General features: G+C 56.3%; 1 protein-coding gene across 1 annotated transcript; it reads right to left on the bottom strand.

The window, feature by feature from the left end:
- Nucleotides 1-2,159: 2,159 nt before the first annotated feature.
- Nucleotides 2,160-18,142, bottom strand: SH3TC2 (SH3 domain and tetratricopeptide repeats 2). Its single transcript, XM_041398049.1, has 17 exons — nt 17,875-18,142; nt 15,889-15,993; nt 15,546-15,673; nt 15,039-15,144; nt 14,604-14,747; nt 14,303-14,504; nt 13,757-13,830; nt 12,845-13,040; nt 12,273-12,409; nt 11,826-11,867; nt 9,852-11,558; nt 9,577-9,757; nt 8,009-8,159; nt 7,430-7,552; nt 6,854-7,004; nt 5,580-5,776; nt 2,160-5,363 (listed from the first exon to the last, which is right to left on the bottom strand). The coding sequence occupies exons 1-17, from the start codon at nt 18,140-18,142 to the stop codon at nt 5,172-5,174; spliced, it is 4,104 nt and encodes a 1,367-aa protein (XP_041253983.1). The 3' UTR covers nt 2,160-5,171.
- Between the last annotated feature and the right edge of the window lie 3,902 nt (nt 18,143-22,044).

Below are 22,044 nucleotides of genomic sequence, written 5' to 3'. Positions count from 1 at the left end.
AAACAGCAGCAAGAAGATTTCAGAAGAAAATCTGTCAAGGCCAGCAAAGGATGTGTAAGGAGGAGTTCAGGAGATGCAGGAAGAAAGGACTGAGAAGGCAGGACAGGGACACCCCCCAAATCGTCTGGGGTACCAGATAACTCCCAAAATAATTGTTGTACAGGCACACAAGACAGAGGTGGCTCTGAAGGTGCCAGGTTTGGCTTCCCTTGGGTGCCAATCCCTGCCCCTCAGTGCTCTGCCCCAGCACTGAGCACACAGCTCATCCTTCTGTGGATAATGAGATAAAAATGGCAAAACCCAGCTGAGGGGTCAGGGAAATCTGGGGGAGACTCCTGATGCTCTGGAGTCATGTAGGAATTAATGAAATCCTTCCCAAACCACTGGGAGAAGGGGGTTTTAACCTGGTTCATATTGTAGGAATACTTTGGGATCAAGCCTGGCTTAAATCTCAGACAAGGGAAGAAAAAAAAATCATTAAAAAAAAAAAATTAAACAATCAGTTTCAAGGAGCTGAGGGTGTCCCAGGGAGGATCAAACCCCATAACCAGCCCATAAATCCTGCAGATGCAGTATTTATAAATTTATAACCAATGTGGCTTTATGCTCTTGTGTGGCCCCAGTGCCACGGTCAGAGCAGGTGCAAAAGAAAGAAAAGAAAAAAAAACCCAAACAAAACAGCAAAAGAAGAAGAAAACAAGCAGCCCATAACCAGAGCACAGAGGGAGTTTGGTTATGTAAGGATTTATTCTTCCTTCCTCAAAACCCATCTGCTGCTCAGGAGCTCATTTCTGTGTGTTCATCCTGATTCCTGGACTGCATTCCAAGAGTCTCCACGGCCAAATGCGGAGTCTTTTTCATTTCCCTCCCCTCTCCTGCAGCGTGACAGGAATTGCTGGCACTTGTGCTGCATCCTACACTTGTCCCCAGTGCTGTGGGGAGAAGAGACTCTTATGCCAGCTTTCCTCCCAGTTTTCCTGCCAGTTTCTTGACAGTTTTCCTCCCTCTTTCCTCCCAGCTTTCCAGTCTCTTTCCTGCCAGTTTTCCTGCCTATTTCCTCCCAGTTTTCCTACCTGTTTCTTGCCTATTTCCTGCCTGTTTCCCACCCGTTTCCTCCCAGTTTCCCTGTTTTCCTGCTTCTTTCCTGCCAATTTTCCTGCTTATTTCCTCCCAGTTTCCTCCCAGTTTTCCTCTCTCTTTCCTGCCTGTTTTCCTGCCCTATTTCCTCCCAGTTTTCCTACCTGTTTCTTGCCTATTTCCTGCCTGTTTCCCACCCGTTTCCTCCCAGTTTCCCTGTTTTCCTGCTTCTTTCCTGACAATTTTCCTGCCCATTTCCTCCCAGTTTTCCTCTCTGTTTCCTGCCTGTTTTCCACCTGTTTTCTCCCAGTTTTCCTGCCAGTTTTCCTGCCAGTTTTCTGCCTTTTTCCTCCAAGTTTCCCACCTGTTTCCTGCCTTTTTCCTGCCTCTTTCCTGCCCGTTTCCCTGCCACTCTTGGCACAGCCCACAGGAGCTCTGAGCAGCTTCCCTGGGACCCCCAGTTCACCCTGGCACCTCCTAACCCGGGACAAGGCAGGAACAGGGAGCTGTCACCATCCCCTGGCACCCAGCAGAGCCACATCCACAGGTCCCTGGCACTGGCACGTGGGGTTTCACCAGCTGGATGCTTGGAAGGGGTTTTAGAAGGTTAAAGAAGGGGTTAAAGGGGTTAAAGAAGGTGCCCCATCTTTAGCAGCTCGATCTCCCTGCCCTCTCCATGCCCACAGGGACGTTCTCCCTGGAAATGCCCATCCCAGGTGAGGAGTGCCAGGGACACTCAGGTGACTGTGGGCAGTGCCAGCAGAGGTGACAGCTCCAGGAGTGCCCCCTGCCCGATGCCACCTCAGCACAAGGAGTTTCAAATCCCTGCTGGGAATTATTTTTACATCTGCCCTCTCTCTTCCCCACCCAGAGCCACTTCCCTGCTGCTCCTCTGCCCTTCTCCCCTCTCCCAGGAGCAAGGTGAGCTCTCAGGGCAGGCCCAGCAGCACTGCAGGAATCCCAGGCCTGTTCCAGGTGTTTTCACCCCAGCACACCCCAGTGCACCGATGGAGAGTTTATTCAAGCCCCTGCAGCCACAGTTGGTGACTCGTGGCTCTGGCTCAGCCCCAGCCCCTGCTCCTCCTCCCCCATACATATTTATGAGCCCAATTATCACTGAACAAGCAGGTTGCTGTGCAAATAAATGATTTTTAATCTAAATTACCCAGTTTACACACTCCCCCCAGCTCTGCTTAGCAGAACAGCTGGTGTTTACCAACTCCTCATTACTGAGCCAGGCAACAGCAGGAGATGCTGCCCAGAGAGGAGCAGCCACCTCTGAGATAAGCTGAGCTCTGGGTTTATCTCTGCCTCAGCCTCGCTGCTCCTCCACACCAGGTCTCTCATCCAGCCCAGTTTGCACCATTGTGCCACGAAGGAATGACGAAAAAATGTCTGCTGATAACAGCTGTTATTGTTGGGTACTGTATTTCTGCAGAAACGAGTCATTTCCACGAAAATCCAAATAAATCCAGCTCTCTGTCCATATCTGTATTTCCATTATCAGCATTTCCTTTCTCCCCATTCCACAGGAGGCTCACACCAGAGCTCAGATGATGCAAGAATTATTCCTGTCGTGGTATTTCCACTGTCCAAGAATGAACATACGGGAGAGAAATCCAGCTCCTCATTATTCCAGGCCTTAAACGGCCCCCTGAGGCATCAAACAAACACAGGGACCCCAGTGCCAGGACTGGGAGTGCTGGTGCCTGGAAGGCCAAAGTGGGGAAGGACTGGGGCACCAAATCCAAAGCAGGGATGTCCCTGCAGCTCCCAGCACGCTCTGGAAGGGCTGGGGAGGAAGGTGCTGCTCTGAGCAGCACGTGCTGCTGCACGTGGCTCCCTCCAGGCCTATTTCCAGCCTGTCTGGCTGCAGGGAGGAAGGAAAACTCCTGGCCTGGGCATGGAACAGGCAGTCACATGTGGCTGGGGCAGGAGTCACAAGCCAGGGCACCGCTGGTGTCAGAGGAGATTTGATCCATCCCTTCCCTTTCCCCTATTTCTGCGGTGACGGAGCAGGACGCTGGTGGTCGATGCTTTCTGCAGGATAATTCCTGTGTGCCCACATTCTTCCTCTTCCCAGAGCCTTCTCCTGGAGCAGCAGCACAGCTCTGGCCAGGCTCTGCACCCCTCAGGGGCATCCCTCCTGCAGTGTCCCACAGAATGCCCCAGGAACGAGGGACAGCTTCCCCATCCTGGGCAGGGAGGAGGACAGGAGCTGCAGGAGCTGAGCCACCAGCTGGTGACCTGCCACAAAGTCCCCAGATTTCTCTGCCCACAAAACTGGTGGCTGGAGGGATGGAATATCCTCATCTTTCCTTGGTGCACATGAACAACAGCTTTAAATTTCACTGTGTTGTGAATTTTAGTCAGCCCTGGCCAGCCTGAGCTCTCATCCCACTGCATCACAGCATGTGGGAGCAGGCAGGCAGCTGTGGGACAGGGAAAATGATACTTTACAGGATGATCCCAAGGAGGAAGACCTTTTCCCTCTGCAGGCACCACAAATTTGTTTTGCTGTGATTTAAGGACACATTTGGCTCCAAAGTAGCTCCAGAGTCCCTGAATCAGAACATCTCTGACTCCTGGAGCTGGGCTGGGTCAGGCCAGCTCAGACACTGAGGCTGTGTGCTTAAACAAAGCCCTCAGGGCTTCCAGAGCCATCCCACCCTGATTTCCAACTGTCCACCTTCCTCCTGGCACAAAGGTGTGACACCTGCTTTTCCCCACGTGTGAAAGGATCCAGAGCATGTTAAAGGGGTTGGAATGGTCCTTACAGACCATCTAGACCAAAAGAAAAAGGAGAATTGACTGAAAAACTGCAGAAAACATCCTGCCCTGGCATGACGAGCACCGAGCAGCTGCACTGAGATCAGGCAGCCCATCAGGTGGGGTGGGCAGGGAGGTTTTGGGGAGCCCTGAGCCGGCTGGATTTCACCCAGGATGGAGATTCCCCTGCTCCGGGCTGGGTGTGAGGCAGCAGAGCAGGAATGCTCGGTAAACAAGCAGTAAATAACCATTGCCCCGGTGACAAACGCCTACAAGGGACTGCGAGAGGAAGCTGAGAGCGTTTGTAGAGAGTGGGAAGGAAATAAATATTGTGCATTTAACAATCCCAGGCAGGGCAGCACGGGCAGGGAGCTGGAGGAACTGGGAGCGGGGTCTGGCTGTGAAGCCCAGATGGCCACTGGTTACCAAAGCAAAGGGATCAGCTGGGAAAAGCTCTCCTTCTTCCCTGAGCTCCAGCCCCGAGCGAGAGCCGGGCTCGGGCTTGGCAGGGAAGCCGTTCCCGCTGTAAAAATGAGCATTTATTGCTCTCTGGTGGCGAGCCTGGCTGAGAGCAGAGCTGCTCATCCTGCCTGTGCCCGGGAGAGCCGCTCGGCTTGGGAAATAACCCGTGTTATAACCCAGCAATCACCCGTGTCCCCAAATGCCACATCTACCTTTCGACATCTCCAGCGATGGGGACTCCAGCAGCTCCCTGTTCTGTGCTCCTGCCCCAGCGTCAGGGTGGGCTCTGCCTCCCCCTGAGCAGTTTTTTCTGCCCCCCCGGGAGGCTGGACCAGCCCCTTTATTGCTCCTCACTTCCCTAATTCTGTCCCTCACTGCCAAAAGCTTTGGTGGTGCTTTTTACAGGAGAGGGCCTTGGCAGAGCTGCCGTCACACACCTCGTGGGGCAGATGAGGATAAAAACCAGGTGTAAATGAAGGAGTTGCTATTCCACACACGTTTGGGTCGGGCTGAGCTGCTGCAAGGTGTGGGGAGCTGTGGGGACAGGCACATGGCAGCATTCCCCAGTCCCCATCCTGGGCAGGGCACTCCTGAACCCCCCCAGGAGCTCAGCCCTGCTGCACCCCCAGCTCCAACACCACTGCTGGGCCTCACCCTGCCCTGGCTGTGCCACCTCCGCTCTGGGCACAGCCCTGCTCCTGAAAAACAAGGGCAGGGTCCCAAGTGCTTGGGAGGAGGAGCCCAAACCCTTCCAGCCCCTCAGGACGTGGTGCAGGAGTCTCCTGGGCCGCTCCTGGAGGGCACACGGACCTTGCACGGCGCTGCTGGATGGCTCCGCTGGTGTCCCCAGCGTGGCACACGGGTCACACCACGTGGCCACCTTCGCTCAGCCACCGGGGCCGGTCGGTGGCACAGCCTGGAGCGCCCTCAGGTCCCCCTGGGGCTCTGGGGATGGCATCCAGCTTGGCACGGAGCAGGGCTTGCAGCTCCTGGTCCTCCAGCTCGGTGGCTGCAGCGAGGGCCAGCAGGAAGTAGGAGGCTGCATCCTGTTCATCCTGAGCAGAAAACACGGGACAGGAGTTAGGAAGGAGCTCACGGGGTAGGGGGGAACTGGAGCAGAGCCTGGGGGTCCAGGCAGGACACAGGGACACCAATTTCACTGGAATGGTGCTGAATGCCAGCACCATTCCCCCATTCAAAAGCAGAAGATGTGACCTCCTCCCTCAGCTCTCCATCCAAGCCACAGCACCACGGGAGGGCTCCTTTCTTACCTTCAGCTTGTGCAGGGCCAGGTTGCCCAGGTGCCAGTAGACCTTGCAGTAGTACAGGGCCTCTGCCGAGCTCTGCAGCATGGGGGGACGCATGGCCAGGGTCTTCAGGTAGCAATCCTCGGCCATCTCGTGCATGTGCAGCAAGTCATAGGCTGTGGCCAGGCGGTGGAAGGCAACCAGCTCCTGCAGCTGATCCCCTGGGAAAGAGAGAGGTGGGATCAACCAGCTCCTGCAGCTGATCCCCTGGGAAAGAGAGAGGTGGGATCAACCTGCTCCTGCACTGATCCCCTGGGAAAGAGAGAGGTGGGATCAACCAGCTCCTGCAGCTGATCCCCTGGGAAAGAGAGAGGTGGGATCAACCTGCTCCTGCAGCTGATCCCCTGGGAAAGAGAGAGGTGGGATCAGCCAGCTCCTGCAGCTGATCCTCTGGGAAAGAGATAGGTGGGATCAACCTGCTCCTGCACTGATCCCCTGGGAAAGAGAGAGGTGGGATCAACCAGCTCCCGCACTGATCCCCTGCAAAATAGAGGGGTGGAATCAACCAGTTCCTGCACTGATCCCCTGGGAAAGAGAGGGATGGGATCAACCAGCTCCTGCCATGGATCTTCTGGAAAAGAGAAGGGTTGGATCAACCAGCTCCTGCCATGAATCTTCTGGAAAAGAGAAGGGTTGGATCAACCAGCTCGTGCCATGGATCTCCTGGAGAAGTTGCTGATCCAGCTCAATCCATCCCCAGCCCTGTTGAGCCACTTTGGATGCATCATCTCAGCAGTGTAGGGCCATGGATACCTCTGAGAGAAAACAGAGCCATGGGCAGGGTGGTTGATGGCACAGCTGGACAGATTGGCCCAGGAGTATCATTCAGCCAGGGGATTTTTTTGGGTGCTGGAAGGTACAAGACTGGTCCCATCCCAGACATTTAAGCTGGCATTTTGCCCATCTAAACTATTTCTGGGAAGGGGTGAGGCTTTTAGCAGAACCAGGGCAGAGAGCAGAGGGCAGGAACTGCTGAGTCCTGTGCTTTCACCAGACTTCCTGTGCTCTGGGGTAACAAAACCCCTCTGCTGTCACACAGCTGAAAAAAGGGGAAATGGCCTTAAAAAGCTGTCATGACTTTGGGTAAGAGTAGGTCCAGCAGTGTCAGGAAAGCAGGAGATCCCCTTTTCACATGGCTCTTGTTCTCATCCACAAGATTCAGTGTCTCCCCCAAAAAATCACCCACTGCCCAGTAACTCCCAGTAACTCCCAGTAACTTCTGGGTGTAAATCACTCACCGACCCTGAGGCTGAGCCTGGCTGCCAGCGTGGCAAACTCCAGAGCCTTCTCGTAGCCCTGCAGGCTGATCTGCAGCTCTGCCAGTTTGTTGAACAGCCGCAGCTCTGTCTGGGTGGCCTTGAGTTTCCTGGCCAAGGGCACAGCTCCTCCCTGAGGAGAGAGAATGGCGAGTTCAGGGTGTTCCTGGAGGATCAGCACTGCCAGAGCAGCAGGACAAGAACCAAGGCTGGGGATGGGCACTGCAGGTTTGGGTTTTAGTCCCTTCTTTCCCTTGAGAATGAGTTTTAAATCCCAGTGGCTCCCAAAGCCTGAGCCTCACATCCCTGCTCTTCCTTGGGTGCCTGGAATTCTGACTGGGTGTACCCAGGGGTGACCAGCTCACACTTAACACCACCAGGATTTGTAATGGAAGGAGCCCATTCCCGACCCCAAATGATCTCTGGGGTTTTTTGCAAACCTGTGCTGCAAGCCTCCCACTCTGGCACCATCACCCCATCCCTCTCCACCCTCCATCCTTAGGGCAAAGCCCCCCCAGGCACCACCCTATGGGGACACAAGGACAGAAGTGCTCATACCCTGTAAAACTCCACTGCCCTGGCCCTGCTCCGGCTGCCATTGAAGAAGGTGTCACCTGCTTTCTCATAAAGATCCATGGCCAAGGAGAAGTTGTCCCCTTTCAGAGCAGTCTGGATGGCTGCCTGGAAGGAAAAGGGGACTGGAGTGACATTTGGAAAGGCAGAGACACTGGTGTGATTAAATAAACCCCAGACTTTAGGAGCTGCTCTTCTGCTTTGCAGCTCAGCTGATAAAATACTGCTGGAGATGGAGAGGTGCCAGAAGCCTTCAACTCCAAGGACTTCCCTGGCACTTATCCCTCATTTATGGATATTTCAATGGGAACTGCTCACTTGGCACCTCCAGCTTCTTTTGGCACTCCCACGTCACTTTCTGACTCAATGAATTCACTTCTTTTCACCCTAAAATCCTCTAAACTCAGTGGATGGAAAGAAAGAGAGGAAATTCAGTGCCTGAGGGCAAGGCAAGAGCTCCTCCTTCCAGCAGCAGCTTTACAGCGCTCAGAACTTTCCCTTCCAGGTTTCCCAGCCCCAAAAGGCTGTGATGGGAATGCACAGCTCCAGCCACCTCCCCCATACCTGGAAGTACATTTCCACCAGCTCATCCTCCTGCAGAAGGTAATAGAGTTTTCCTGCCTGCAGCCAGGCCTCTGCTGCCTTCACAACCTCCTCGAGGTCAATGAAGATCTTCAGGCTCTGCTTGGTGCAGTCCAGGGATTGTCTCAAAGCCCTGCAGTAGCAACAGGTAAAAAGCCACCTCAGAGGAGTCACAGAGCTGTCCCCAGGCCACCCCCCCATGGCACTGACCCCCTGCCCTCTCCTCCTGTAGTTACCAAAGGCTGGGGACAAAAGGGCATGGTCAGCTCTGAGCAAGGTGTCCTGGTAGTATCATGGGCATCTCCATGCTTTAATGCTCAGGTTTAATGGGCATTTGGCCACCTTAGGACAATTCAGGACACCAGTGGTCCCACTCAGGCTGCTCCTCACCCCTGTGGGATTAAGAGGGCTTCATCCAGGTCACCTCCAAATCCAGTTTGCCTCTCTAAACCAATCCCAAAGTCATTCCCAGCTCCACATGGGAGCACAGGCAGGGAATGCTTGTACCTACATGTCCCAGACAGCACCTGGCACCCAAACCCACACCTCTGCCTGGAGTTTATCCCTTGTGAGATCTCTGGCTACATGTCCCAGCCCCTTTTCCAGCCCCTGGTCACTGGAATAGCAACTCCCAGCCCCTTTTCCAGCCCCTGGTCACTGGAGGACACAGGGCCAGGCAGTGGGATGAGCCAGAGGGCTGGACATGGACTCAGATGTGGGGAAGGGAGAGCCAGCAGTGTCCAGGGCACTTTGCTTGCTTGGTGTCTCTCCTGCTGGCAAGCAGGCCCCAGCTGTCCTGGGAGCTCAGGGAATGGGGTGCTTTGTGATCCTAAATAGCACCGTTCACATGACAGGCATCTGCTCCCTAAATACCTTCCCCCTGCACTCACCGTGACCTGGCTGGGGAGGTGAACAACCCAGCTGGGGACAGCCCTGCCCATCTGTCCTTCTGGGACTGGCAACTGGCTCTCCACTCTTTGATCTGATTGCCTTCAAGGTCTGTGGCCTGTCCCAGCCTCCTCCTCTCCTCTCCTCTCCTCTCCTCTCCTCTCCTCTCCTCTCTGTCCCACACAGTGTTAGGCAGGGATTAAAGGTGAGCTGATACTGGGTTTTAAGCACCTCGTGTGGGTCTTTAGTCCCTCCCTGGGGACAATATCACAGCAGATACAGGAAGGGCAGCCTTGGCAGCTGGAGGCTGAAACCAGACTTACTCAAAGAGCAGATAAGGAGCCTGTTCTTGCTGGGGAGTGGTGATTAATCATTGGGATAAGCTTCCAAAGGAAGCAATGAATTCCCTGTCACTCTGCTGAAGCCTGGATGTGTCCTGGAAAACTGTGTCTGGCCAGACTCCAGCTCTGTCTGGGACAACACTTGCCCAGCTCTGGTTGACATTGAGCTGCTCCCTCTCAGAGCACAGTGACAGCTCATAAATCTCAAAACCTGAACTGTGGGGCAGAAGGAGCCACCACCACACCCCATCCCAACCTGCTCGAGGGACACCCCAGGAAAGCCACTGCACTCTGTCAGCATCCAGCAGCCCAGCCACTCACTCAGGTGTGCCCAAAGCCTGGTAGAGCCGGCTGAGGGCCTGCCTGGCATTGGCCTCCAGCTCCCTGTCCTGCAGCTGCCGTGCCAGGGACGCCCAGTGCTCGTGGTAGGTGATGCAGGCCCGCAGGTCGGGGCACACTCTGCTGTAGAAATGGCACAGACGCTCCGTGACGTGCAGCTGACCTGTGTGGCATGGGGAAAGGGAGAAGGACAGCTCAGGGGACAGCGCTGGGGACTTGGCGGGGTCGAACACTGCCCTGCTCCCCTCTATACTCACTCCTCAGGTTCTGCCACTTCAGGGCAAAACCCAGCGCCAGTTCATAGCAGAGCTTGGCACCTTCCATCCTCTGCCTGTCCACCATGGCCTGTGCCAGCCACAGCAGCACCTGTGCCAGCTCCGTGTCCAGCTCTTGGTGGCCCTGGAGCTCGGCGTAGAGCCGCACTGACCACAGCAGGTAGAGCTCGGCCAGCTGGGCGGCCCCGCACGACAGGCTCAGCTGGCCCAGGTTAGCCAGGGACACGGCCTGATTCCTCCTGTTCCCCGTCTCCTTGGCCTTGTGCAGGGCCCTCAGGAAGTTCTCTGCGGCCTCCTGAACACGTCCCTGGGCGCTGAGGGCCATGGCCAGCAGGTTGTGCACAGCCCCGCGCGGCGTCTCGCAGGCCGCGCCGCGCAGCGAGCGCCGCAGCTGCCGCAGGATGGGCCCGGCCGGGCCCGGCCGCCGCTGCAGGAGGTACAGCCACCCCAAGGACAGCGAGGACTCAAAAGCCTCCTCCTCCCCCAGCAATCTGCCCAGAGCTGCGGCCCTGGCTGCGTAAGGAACAGCCCCGTCCAGCAGCCCGTGCTGGAGGTACGTCCTGGACAGGACGGCGCAGAGCGTCCTCTGCATGGGCACGGCCCTGCTCTCACAGCAGAACTGCAGCGCTTGCCTGAGGTACAGACAAGCCAGGGCTGGGATGCTGCTCCTGCCCAGCTGCTGCTTCCCCAGGAGTTTGGAAGCATTTTGGAGGATGAAGCCAGCTCGCCAGATGGGGGTCGGTGTCCCCTTGGCGCTGCTGGGAACGAAGGACCTGACGGAGGCCAGCGCGATGTTTGGCAGGCACTTCTTGTCATAGAGGTAGCCCAAGGTGGCAGCGGCATCCAGGGGCCCAGCACGGGTGCCTGGGCTGAGCCAGGTGGTGCTGAGACACTGGAGATGCTCCAAAAAGGGCAGCACCTCCTCGGTCCTGCCCAGCTGCAGGAAGAGCTTGACGATGAGGAAGCAGATCCGGGCCTCCAGCGGAGCGTTGCCCACGGCGATGGATTCCCTCAGGATGTAGGTGAGGAGCTCCAGCTCGTTCTCTGAGCTGAAGGAGCGGCCAGGCAGGCACACCAGCAGGGTCACCGTCTTTCCCAGCAGGGAGGAGAACTTGTGCTTCATGTTCTGCTTCAGGTAGATGGAGGCGAGGCTCCCATGCAGCGCTGCCAGCAGGGGCAGGTCCCCAAAGCCCCTGTCCAGGACACTCATGGCTTCCTCAAAGTACACCCGAGCCTGGGAGAACTTGACCTTTTTAATGCAGAGCTTACCCAAGAGGAAACAGAGCCTGACATGAGCCCAAACTGAACGAGTCCTCTTGGCCCAGTTCCGGGAAGTCTCGAGGTACAGGACCAGTTCATCCTCATCAGAGAAACCATAAAAAGTGGAGTGGAGAAAGGAAAAGCTGAGATCATAAAAGCTTTGAAAGCTGGGCACGAAACTGTCTTGGTTGAGGAAGGTCAATATGGGGTCAAAGACATCAGCATCCTCCATGTGGCCAGCATTGAGGTCGATGAAGAATTTGGGATAATCCAAGTCGTCCAGCTTCTCCAGGAGAACATCTTCCAGTGTGGCAGGGGCTGTTTCACTGCCTGGGCTGGACAGCTCTGAGGTGCTGCTGGTAGCCCAGTCATTGATTTCCTCCCAAGACTGGAGCACCTGGATTTCTTTACTGGCATGGAGAGCAGCCTCTGGAAGGGACAGTGAAACCACAGTGGGATCAGCAAGAAATTCTTCTCTGTGGCTGCCCCACCCCTGGAAGTGTCCAAGGCCAGGTTGGGCAGGGCTTGGAGAAACCTGGGATAGTGGAAGGTATCCCTGACCGTGGCAGAGGGTGGGGCTGGATGACCTTTAAAATTCCTCCCTACCCAAACCATTCCCTTATGTTTCCTCCTGTCCAAATTCACCCTCAGAAGCCATCACCAAAGCCTCCCCCTCTGTCCCCTCCTTGTACTCACCTGGTGGCACTTGTGGGAACATGGCTGTGGGTTCAAACCCAGCTGTACAGAGAGACAAACAGAAAACAAAACCCCAAATCCTTGGTCAGTGTCAATGTGCAGAAACCAGCTGAAGTCCCAGAGCCACCCAGCCAGAACAGAGAGAGTGAGAGCCCCCAGAAACCCCAACCCATGTGCTGCAGGCCAGGCTCAGTGGAGAGCAGCATCTGCCAGGGTGAATCCCAGCTCAGGAGCTGCCCTGGCACCAGAAAGGTCCCCACAGACTCCAGCATGGCAGGGTCACCTCCTGAGGACACCTCAGCCTCCATCACCAGGCTGAGCATGGGTTTGTGCTGCCTCCACCCTAGAAGTTCCTCCACTGCATCCCCATGATCTTGGGGCTCTCCAGCCCTGCCCAGCTCTCCCTGGGAATGCAGGGACTGGGATATGAGGGGAGGGGACACTCACCCAGCCTGTAGACAGAGGTGATGTCAGTGTGTGCCAGGTCCCCCAGGAGGGTGGCAAAGTGCTGCTCGTCACCATTGCAGGGGATGTGCAGCACTGGGGACTTCTCCTCTTCGCTCAGAAACACAAAGCCCTTTCCCCTGGGGGGGGGCAGGAGAGAAGAGTCAGCGTGTCCCCAGCCCCTGACAATGCAGCTGGCCTGTGGAGTGGGATAGGATGGGATGGGAAGGGATGGGATGGGATGGGATGGGATGGGATGGGATGGGATGGGATGGGATGGGAAGTTTTCCCATGCTATGGGAAGGGAAGTTTTCCCATGCCTTCTCTTCCTCCCACCACAGAAGTTGTGTTGCAGATGAGCCCAGGATTCTGGACACCTTCCCCATCCAGGTTCTCCATGAAGGAACAGAAAGGTGCCAGAGGAAGGGAAGCCAAAGCTTCTGCTCACACCTCAAACCCCACCTCTGTGAAGGTCCTGCCAGGGGAATCACCTGCCCTAGGCTCTCACACAGCCTTGAGGTGGGATTTGGAGCCTCCCCTCCCTTTTCTCCAAAATTTAATTTAAATAAACTCACAGAGGTTCGCAAGCCTCGGGATGTACGTGTTGGGTGGGAACGAAGCCAATGCTCCTGGTGCTGAGGGATTTGCCCACAAACCAGGGCAGCCCAGGGATGAAGAAGCCAATGATTTCTATGGGATCTCCTTTGGAGAAGCTCAGCTCATCCCACGCTGCTCCTCTGTGGTCCTTGGTGGCGATGCACCTGCCTCTGACTGGGAAACCAAGGCAAAAAATGGAATTTCGGTGGGATCCCTGCTAAAACCTCCTCCCTGGAAAAGACCTGGGCAGGGAGAGGCCATGATTCCAGCTGGAGAGGGCTGCTCCTCTCTCCCCTAAGATTTATTGTGATCTTGGGCCCAGCTCTCTGCCTTTTCTCCTTGAGAAGTGGGTTATAATACAAAATAAAAGAGGGATGGATAAACTCCACCCCTCTGCAAGCTGCAGCCTGGAAGGTGACTGGAAATATGGATTTCCACAGACACTGCCCTACCTCAACTCTGCCAGGAGTGAAATCCTGGACAGTGCAAATGTCCATCCCTACATGACAAAGTCACACCTGCAGGGACCTCCTGTGCCCAGCTTGCTCTGAACTGGACTGGGTTAAGGGCTGGGTGGTTAACACAGGTTTCATGTGAGCACAAGGTGGGAACCTCATGATTTGTAACCTCAAAGAATGAAAAGAAACATAAAATTTAAGTAGGACAGGGAAAAGCCAGTGGCAGGAGGGTGTCACCAGCAGATCTGTGCTCTCTGTGTTCCTCAGAACGTGGTTTGTAACTTCTGATCTGCATTCCAGAGAGTCCAGCATTCCCTCAGAGCCCTGTAGAGGGGTCAGGCCCAGAAGAACAGATGGACTTGTGGCCATTTGTGGCCAAACCCAGGTTTTGTGCCCAGCCCTGGGACAGTGCCTTGCACAGGTGTCACTCACCAATGGCCCGAGAGCTCGTCCCGCTGATCTCCTGGGAGAGGCCAAAGCTCACAGCATAACTCCTCAGGAACCACCTGCAAGGCAAAAGGGACCCTCAGTGGTCCTCGTGAGCACTCCTGACCTCAGGGATGGTGTCACACCACAGGGGAAGAGCAGGATAAATTTGCCATCTTTAAGGAAGATTTCTCCAAATAAAAGGCTCAGCCAGGTGACAAACATTAAGTCCCACTTTGGCTGGCATTGCCTGACTTTTTTCTGCCACTTCTTCATCTGTTAATCAGAGATAACCTCATGTATGACCTCAATCAATATCTTACAAAAACCACATCTGAAGTAGGAGCATGTCCTTGCTGTGTCCCATTGACTGCACCTGCATTGATTCCAGTCTTTATGCCTAACGTGGATCCTCCTGGAAATATCCTCATGGAATTGTGAGGCTCTTGCCCTTTGCCAAAGACAAGAGGAGTTTCTCAGCCTGCCTTGGTGCCAGTCATGCATCAGGATCAGGAAAGAATCCTGGTCTGAGCCCTTTCATTCACCACTTACTGGTAAAAGGGGTGAGGTATTGGCTCCAGAGCAGCCACGGGCACCACACCTCGCTGCCCTGTCAGCAGGGACATCCCTTCCCATTTGGAATCCTGTCCAACACTCTTCACATGGATCAGCTCGTTCCTGCAGAGCTGCAGACCCTCCTCTCCCTCCTGCTCCAACTTGCAGACACCAGGCACTGCCCTGCAGAAAAAGTTCCCTGCAGAGAGAGTCAGAGGTGGGATCAGTGCATCAGGGGCTCCAGCCCAGCCCTGCTGCAGGATTTCCAGGAATTCCCCCATGTGCATTCCCATCACACCTTCCTGGAGGAGCAGATCCATGTAGATGGTGGCCAGGTGCTCCTCATCCACGGTGACCCTGAGCTCTGTGTCCTCCACCAGGGCACAGTCCAGCCAGAACTCCTGGGCAAAGAGCAGCTGCTCCAGGCAGGTTCCCACGTACCCTGAGAAGCCAAGAGGGCCATCAGGATCAGCACCTCCTTCTCTGGGCAGCAGGAAAGGTCTTGGGGATTTCCAAATGTCAGGCAAAAGCTTCTAATTTTGTCTCCAAAATTTCCCCAAAGGAATCCTCCTGATTCTCACTGATGCAAACAGAGATTTCATAAACAACAGATTGCAAAGTTTTCTAATTCATTTCTCACTGTCCACCCTGAACATTGCAGTTCTGTGGTGTCAGGCAATGCCTTCTCCAAAAACCCTTCTCACACTGTCTGCTCAGACCTTGGAAACATTACCTAAAGTCAGATAGGTGGAAAACTTCCAGACTTCCTCCAGGGTTTTGAAGGTGAGGAGGAAGCGATCCTCGTGTGCCTGCGTGCAGACCAGCCTGGCTGACAGCTCCTGCACAGGGGACACAAAGCAGCATCAAGGGACACTCCTGGAGCCTTGAAATCCAGCAGGGAAGGAGAGTTCAGTCCAGGCATCCTCTCTGTAGCTGGGATTTGTTTGTATAAAACCCATCCTGAGAACTCTGTGCCTGTCCAGAGCTGTCCCCTCCAGCAGGGATGTGGATTTGGTGATCCCAGCCCTGGGAATTCCTGGCTGTTTAGGCTCAGATCCCCTAAAACAACACAAGGCTCAGCTTTGCCTCTCACCTGCCATCAGTTCATCTTCCCCATCATTCCAGTCCCCTCCAGAGTCCCCTGCAGCAGCCTTGGAGTAACTCCTCAGCTGGGTTTGGCACCCCAGCACACCTCCCACCATTCCAGGAGCATGGCAGCATGCCAGCTCGGGGTTTGTACCTTGAACAGGGCACAGACACCTCTGTCATCGCTCTCCAGAGCCCACAGCTTCTTCCTGGCAGCCTCCTGGAGCTGGGCATTGCGGCAGCGGCAGGAGCGGCTCTCCACGGAGAAGGAGAGCGAGAGCTCTTGGAAGGGAAAAGAGCAGGATGAAAGGGGAGGAAGAGCTCTGTGGCACCCAGAGCCACCCCTGCCACCCTGCCAGGGCCACCAGAGCCTCCAGCCTGGCTGTGGTGCTCACACAACACAAGCCCAGCCCGTCCTCATCCTTCAGGCAGCGAGGTGAGACCCGAGGCACTGCGGGGAGCCAGGAAATCTGTGGGATGCTCCAGGAGCTCCTTACCTGGGGGAAAGCTGTCCTTGGGAGCCAGCAGCACCACCGAGGGCTCTGGGGAGCCGTGTCCTGCCTCGGGAGAGGGGCTGCTCTGCTCTGCCAGCCCAGCCTTCCCTGGAGAGGAGGGGAAGAGCAGAGCTGCTGGGAAATGCTGAGCAGAGCTCTTGGATGTCCTGCCTCAGCTGAGAGCTCCTGGGAGCACTGCCCTGCATGGCTGGGGACTGTGGAACCACCCTGGAGTTGTGCTCATTGGAGAGATCCATGGGATTGATGGGGTCTAACTCCATCATTCTCTTGATGTTGGGCTTTTTTTCCAGTGCTGGAGTGGCTCTGGAGTGAGGGGATTTCCCTCCTTTCTCCTGGCAGACTCTCAGATGAACAGATTTGTTAAAAGGGTGAATCCTCAGCAGATTTTTTTTTGGAGGAGGAGGCCTCAACTCCCCAGCACAGGAGAGCCAAGGCCTTGAAAAACTCTTTGTTCAAAAAATTTGAAAATCAAAATGAGATTTTCTCCCCTGCCTGCTCTGCTGGGTATCCAAAATCCAAGCAGCATTCTCCCTGCTCTACACACCATGAGCTATTGCCATAAAGGATTCAGGGCCTGCAACCTGAGCTGCTAATTATGTTAATGAAAGCTGAGGCACACACAACTCCAGCCCTGCTCTTCCACAGCTGCACTGGCAGTGGAGGGATAACCAGATTAAACCCCAATTTTTGTCAGCAATGAGAGAGGATCTGTAAGATAAACATGTACCTGGGGATGTGGAGCTGGAATGTGCAGCAGCTTTTTAAAGTCACTTCTTTGACCAGAACTCTGCTCTACAGCTCTTTTTACTGAGCCAGCTTTGCCAGTCACTCAAATGAATTGGTATTTGCATGCAGAAATAGAATTCTTATTTAGAGAAATAGAATTCTCATGCAGAGCTAGCAAGTAGAAAAGAACAGCCCAAGGCTGGACAGGCCATGAATAAGTTTTGCTTTGAAAGAAAAGGGTCTACATTGAACAAAGTCTTAACATTTCACGTGGCAGCTTCCATTCCCTCCACATGAGGAAATGGAGAAGGGGAAGTGAAAGGAGGCAGAACTAAATCTGAGCTGGTTCTGGCCATTGCTCCACTCATTGCTGCCCTCCTCCCCTCCCTGTGCCCAGCAGAGCCTGGCAGGGCCTGGGGGTGGGTACCCAGTGACAGTCCCTGGGGATGGGGATGGGGATGTGTCCCTGTGCCATGCCATGGGGATGGGGATGAGGATGGGGATGGGGATGGGGATGTGTCCCTGGTGCCATTCCCTGGGGATGGGGATGGGGTTGGGTACCTGATGCCATTCCTTGGAGGTGGGGATGGGTACCTGATGCCATGCCCTGAAGATGTGTCCCTGATACCATTCTCTGGGGATGGGGATGGGTCCCTAGTGCCATTCCCTGGGGCTGTGTCCCTGTGCCATGCCCTGGGGATGGGGATGGGGTTGGGCACCTGATGCCATTCCCTGGGGATGGGGATGGGGATGGATCCCTGATGCCATGCCCTGGGAACGTGCCCCTGATGCCATGACCTGGGAACGTGCCCCTGATGCCATGACCTGGGGATGTGTCCCTGGTGCCATTCCCTGGGGACCCCTCCCTGATGCCATGCCTTGGGAACGTGTCCCTGATGCCATGTTCTGGGGACATGTCCCTGGTGCCATGCCCTGTGGATGGGTACCTGGTGCCATGTCCTGGGGACATGTCCCTGATGCCATGTCCTGGGGACGTGTCCCTGGTGCCATGCCCTGTGGATGGGTACCTGATGCCATGTCCTGGGGATGTGTCCCTGGTGCCATTCCCTGGGGTGGGTACCTGGTGCCATGTCCTGGGGACGTGTCCCTGGTGCCATGCCCTGTGGATGGGTACCTGATGCCATGTCCTGGGGATGTGTCCCTGGTGCCATTCCCTGGGGTGGGTACCTGATGCCATGTCCTGGGGACGTGTCCCTGATGCCATTCCCTGTGGATGGGTACCTGGTGCCATGTCCTGGGGACGTGTCCCTGGTGCCGTGCTCGTGTCCCTCCACCATTGTCCCCGGCGGTGCAGGCGGTCCCCGGGGGGCAGGAGCTCGGGGGAGCGGGGCCAGCAGGACTCACACTCCTCATCTGGGGAACACGGAGGTGGGGCAGAGGCATCCAGATCCCTGGCAGGATTCTCCCAGCCTGAGAGGTGTCCCTGGGATGTGGCAGGTGGGACGCTGCTCGTGCCACCTCTGCCAGCAGCAGGACAGAGCCTGTCCATGGGTCCCCGGAGCCAGGGCTCACTCTGGTTGCTCTCAGTGTTTATTTTCATTTGAGCCAGGTCAGAAAGGGAACTGGGAGCTTTTTTTTTTTTTTTTTTCAAGAGACCAATTGAAACTGCAGCTGGGGAGCTGTTCCCAGCCGTGCCAGTGACTCACTGACCTCCTCAGTGCCAAAATATTTTGTACCAGTGGGAAGGAAACAGCTCCAGCCCCAGCCAGGCGCAGGTCCCAGCACTCAGGGCTGCACTCCTGGCTCCAGGGCTGGGTGCTCAGGGCACCTCCTGGCCCTGGCTCTGCTGGGCCACACGTGGCCACAGTGGCTGGCCCTGAGCCATGTCCCTCCTCCAGCTCACTGGGACACACTGGAATGGGAATGGTGCCTTGGGGGATGCCAGAAGCCCAGGGGCTGTGCTTGGAGGGCTCCTGGGCAGGAAGGGGAAACGCCAACAGCATGGGAATAAACCAACCCCCGAGTCATCCTGTCCCCTCCCTGGCAAAAACGTCCTGCCTCACTCCCCACACACCCCAATCCAAGAGGAGAGAGCACCAGGAGCCATCCCAGAGGAAAGAAAAGTGGCCAGAGGGGCCAGTGCTCAGTGCCAGGGTGTCCCCAAGGGTCCCATCCCATGGGAGGAGTTCTGCAGCCCCACGGGCACCTTACCTGTGCATCCCAGTGCCAGGTCCTGGTGCCAGGGGGTCCCCAGGCAGCAGCCCATGTGTGCAGTGACACCAGCAGAGGGCTGGCAGAGGGCTGGCAGAGGGCTGGCAGGGGCAGGGCTGCTCGCTGCCCGCCCGGCACCGCGGCTGGGCACGGCCACAATGCACAATGTCCCCTTTGAGCGGGCACTGCCACGGCGGGGGCGGCGGGCACGGGCTCAGGGGAGGGCTGGGGATGGAGCCACTGCAGCAGTTGGGTTTGGAAAGGCCTTTAAGGGCATCAGGTCTGGCCACACACCCAATGCTGCCAAGGCCAGCACTAAACCACGTCCCTAAGTGCCATATCTGTGTTTTATAAATGGGGACTCCACCATGTCCTGGATGGACAGTGCCAGTGCTTCCCAAGCCTTTCCATGGAGAAATTTTCCCTGATATCCCACCCAAACCCTCCCTGGTGCAATTTGGGATCATTTCCTCTGCTCCTGTCCCTGTTCCCTGGAGCAGAGCCTGATCCCCCCTGGCTGTCCCCTCCTGTCAGGAGCTGTGCAGAGCCACAAGGTCCCTCCTGAGCCTCCTTTTCTGCACTCTGCCTCCAGGAGGGCAGTGCCCATCCCACATGGCACATTCCTGGCATTCCTCCTCGGGATCCCTCGCTCTGCCAAGCCTGCCCCAGAGCTCCCAGCTGCTCCCTCCAAGCTGATCTCACCCAGTTCCAGAGGCAGAGCTGATCCCTCACCTGCGGGGATGTCCAGCTGGGGCACATCCAGCATCCTCCACCCGGGGCTGGCTGGGATCCTGCACCTCCTTCCTGCCCGGTGCTTCTCCCGTGTCACCGTGGGGGCAGCTGGCAGCACCACGGGCATCTCTGCCACTAAATCCAGGTGAGCTCTGCAGCCCAGGCCCTGCGGGCACCCCGGGGGCAGCGCTGCCCAAACCCCAGGTCCAACAGCAGCAGGAAGGGGTTGGCTGCCCTGCAGGATCCCTTGGGCATCCCAGGATGAGGGTGAGCCTCATTCCCTCCTCACTCACATGCTCAGAGCTTCCCCAGCCCTCAGGGTCGGGATTTGGGGTGGCTGGGAGGGCTCACTGTGCTGTGGGGGGTCTGCAGAGCATCTCTGGGCAACAGCAGCACAGCCCCTGCAAAAAATAAAGCCCACAAGGGTTTAAGGAGAGAACTTGCAGGCTGGGAGGGGTTTCAGGGGTGGGTTTTTACTCCAGCAACCAGGCAGTGCCACCACTGCAGGGATTTGTGTGCTAGGGTTGCTCCAGGAGCATTACTGGCTCTCCCAGGCTGCATACCAAGCCATGGCAGTGCCTTGGACTTCTCCAGAGCAGGGAATAATTAATCCAGGGAGTTATTTAGGCCAGCTGGATGAGGCTCTGAGCACACTGGTGCAGTGGAAGGTGTTCCTGCCCATGAACAGAGATAAATTTTAAAGTCCTTTTTAACCCAGACCTGGTAATGTCTATGATTCCATGACCCAGAGAGGGAATTTCTCACCAGACAGATTCCCATGTCTGGCACAGCTGCAGTGCCCCTAAAGCAAAACCTGAGGAGTATCCAGCTGTGGGAATGGCAGGATGGAACCCACCCACATGGGGCTGGCTGGCAACTTCCACAAGAAGGGGAAGCCAGACCAAACCTCTGCAGGGAGGGCTACACTGAGAGCAGTTCAGGGCACACTCTCAGAGCAGCTGCAGGACTGGGGATTCCTAATCCAGATCCCCAAATGCCAGGAGTGCCTGGAGAAGGGAGCATCCCCTCCATCCTCCTGCTGAGCCCCAGGGCTTTGCACCCAGGGCTGAAGGAAGGGCAGTGCTGAGCCAGGCCAGCGCTGCTCCCCCTGCAGCAAAGGCAGAGCCCGGTCCCTGTTCACCAACCCTGGGAAGCTGCACAGCTAAAAACCTCCCCCAGCTGAGCCAGGGCTGCTCTGAAGGTGCAGGAGTCAGAGAGGGGATGCAGCCTGCCTGTGCTCAGATGGAATTTTGTGATGGAATCATGCACAGCTTTACACAAGAGGTGTTGCTGCTTTGGGCCCATGCTGTCCAAGTGCTCAGAGCTCGAGCAGGGCAGTATTTTTAAACAAAGCTTTTTGCTTTCCTCAGAAGATTCTTGGTTTCAGCAGCTCCTGCTCATCAATTAGCATCAATTTCTTCTACACGAGGGAATTTTATTTTGTTTTTAATCAACAAAATGGCGTTTTAAAAAATTTTTAAACACAAGTGTCTTCCTTTGTGGTTGTGAAAGGTCTTTTTGTTTTTAAGTCTACCTTGACAACTTAGCTACGAAATCCATCCCTGTACAAGCAAAGGTGTCACCTCCTGTTTGACCTGACCTGGAATTTGCCTTTTGGCCAGCAAGCTGAAAACCTCTCACTCCACTTCCTACCCTTCTGCTTCCCAACAAATCCTGGCTCTCCCCTGGAGCAACCCCGTTGCTGCTGCTGCTGCTGCTGCTGCAGCCTGGCCTCCCTGGAAAAGCCAGGGATAAGTTTGGAATACCTCCTGGGATCTCAGCCTGTTCCAGAGGGGGTTCTCTGCCTGTGCCGGCTCTCCAGGAGCTCTGCTCCCTCTGCAATCCCCGTGCCAGCCACGCTGCCCTGCCCTGGGCACAGAACGGGGTGAGAGGGGCTGTGCAGGCACCCTCGGCTCGGGGACAGAGCTGCCACACACCCCGCAGCTCTGCGGGGCTGGCACCCCGTCCCCAAACCCCCTTTCCCAAGCCCATTTCTCCCGTCAGTTCCCAAAACACCCAAACCCTCCTGTCCCTCCATCCCCGAGCCCCTGACCCAGGCAGCGCCAAAGCCCCGCACTCCGCACCCCAGCCTGCAATTCCAGAGGCGCTGGATCGCTCCAGCCACCCGGCTGGCTTTGCACGGCTGGGACAAAGGGCAGGGGACAGCCCCGGGGACACAGAGCGGCTCTACTGACCTGCTGCCAGCTCCGCTTCCCTCCCGGAGAGCTCCCGCACGCAATTCCAGCCTCGGCGAGCCCCGCGGGAGCGCTGCGCCGCCGGGATGGAGCTGCCGGGGCTGCGGACGTGTTTGCGAGCGTGCCCAGCGCTGCCACTCCCTCACACGAGGGAAGGAATTCCTTCCAAGAGCTCCTTATCATCCTGGGAACCTCCGCTTCCCAGCAGAGGTCAATGAGTTACCCAGGGCTGGGCTAGAAACACGGCACCGCCGGCTCCCGGAATTCCCAGGCGCCTCCTTCGGCAGGAATCAATTCCAGGGAGGCTCTCATG

Source organism: Onychostruthus taczanowskii, unplaced genomic scaffold (genome assembly GCF_017590055.1).
Source record: "Onychostruthus taczanowskii isolate IOZ18803 unplaced genomic scaffold, ASM1759005v1 scaffold14, whole genome shotgun sequence".
Taxonomy (NCBI): Eukaryota; Metazoa; Chordata; class Aves; order Passeriformes; family Passeridae; genus Onychostruthus; species Onychostruthus taczanowskii.
This window is presented reverse-complemented; position numbering and strand designations above follow the sequence as displayed.

Coding starts and splice junctions, on each gene's coding strand:
- SH3TC2 (XM_041398049.1), bottom strand. CDS start 18,142: ATGGACAGGCTCTGTCCTGCTGCTGGCAGAGGTGGCACGAGCAGCGTC. Junction 15,994..17,874: donor TCCCCAGGACATGGCACCAG/GTACCCATCCAC, acceptor CCTCCTCTCCAG/GGAAGGCTGGGCTGGCAGAG. Junction 14,505..14,603: donor GGATCTGCTCCTCCAGGAAG/GTGTGATGGGAA, acceptor CTCTCTCTGCAG/GGAACTTTTTCTGCAGGGCA.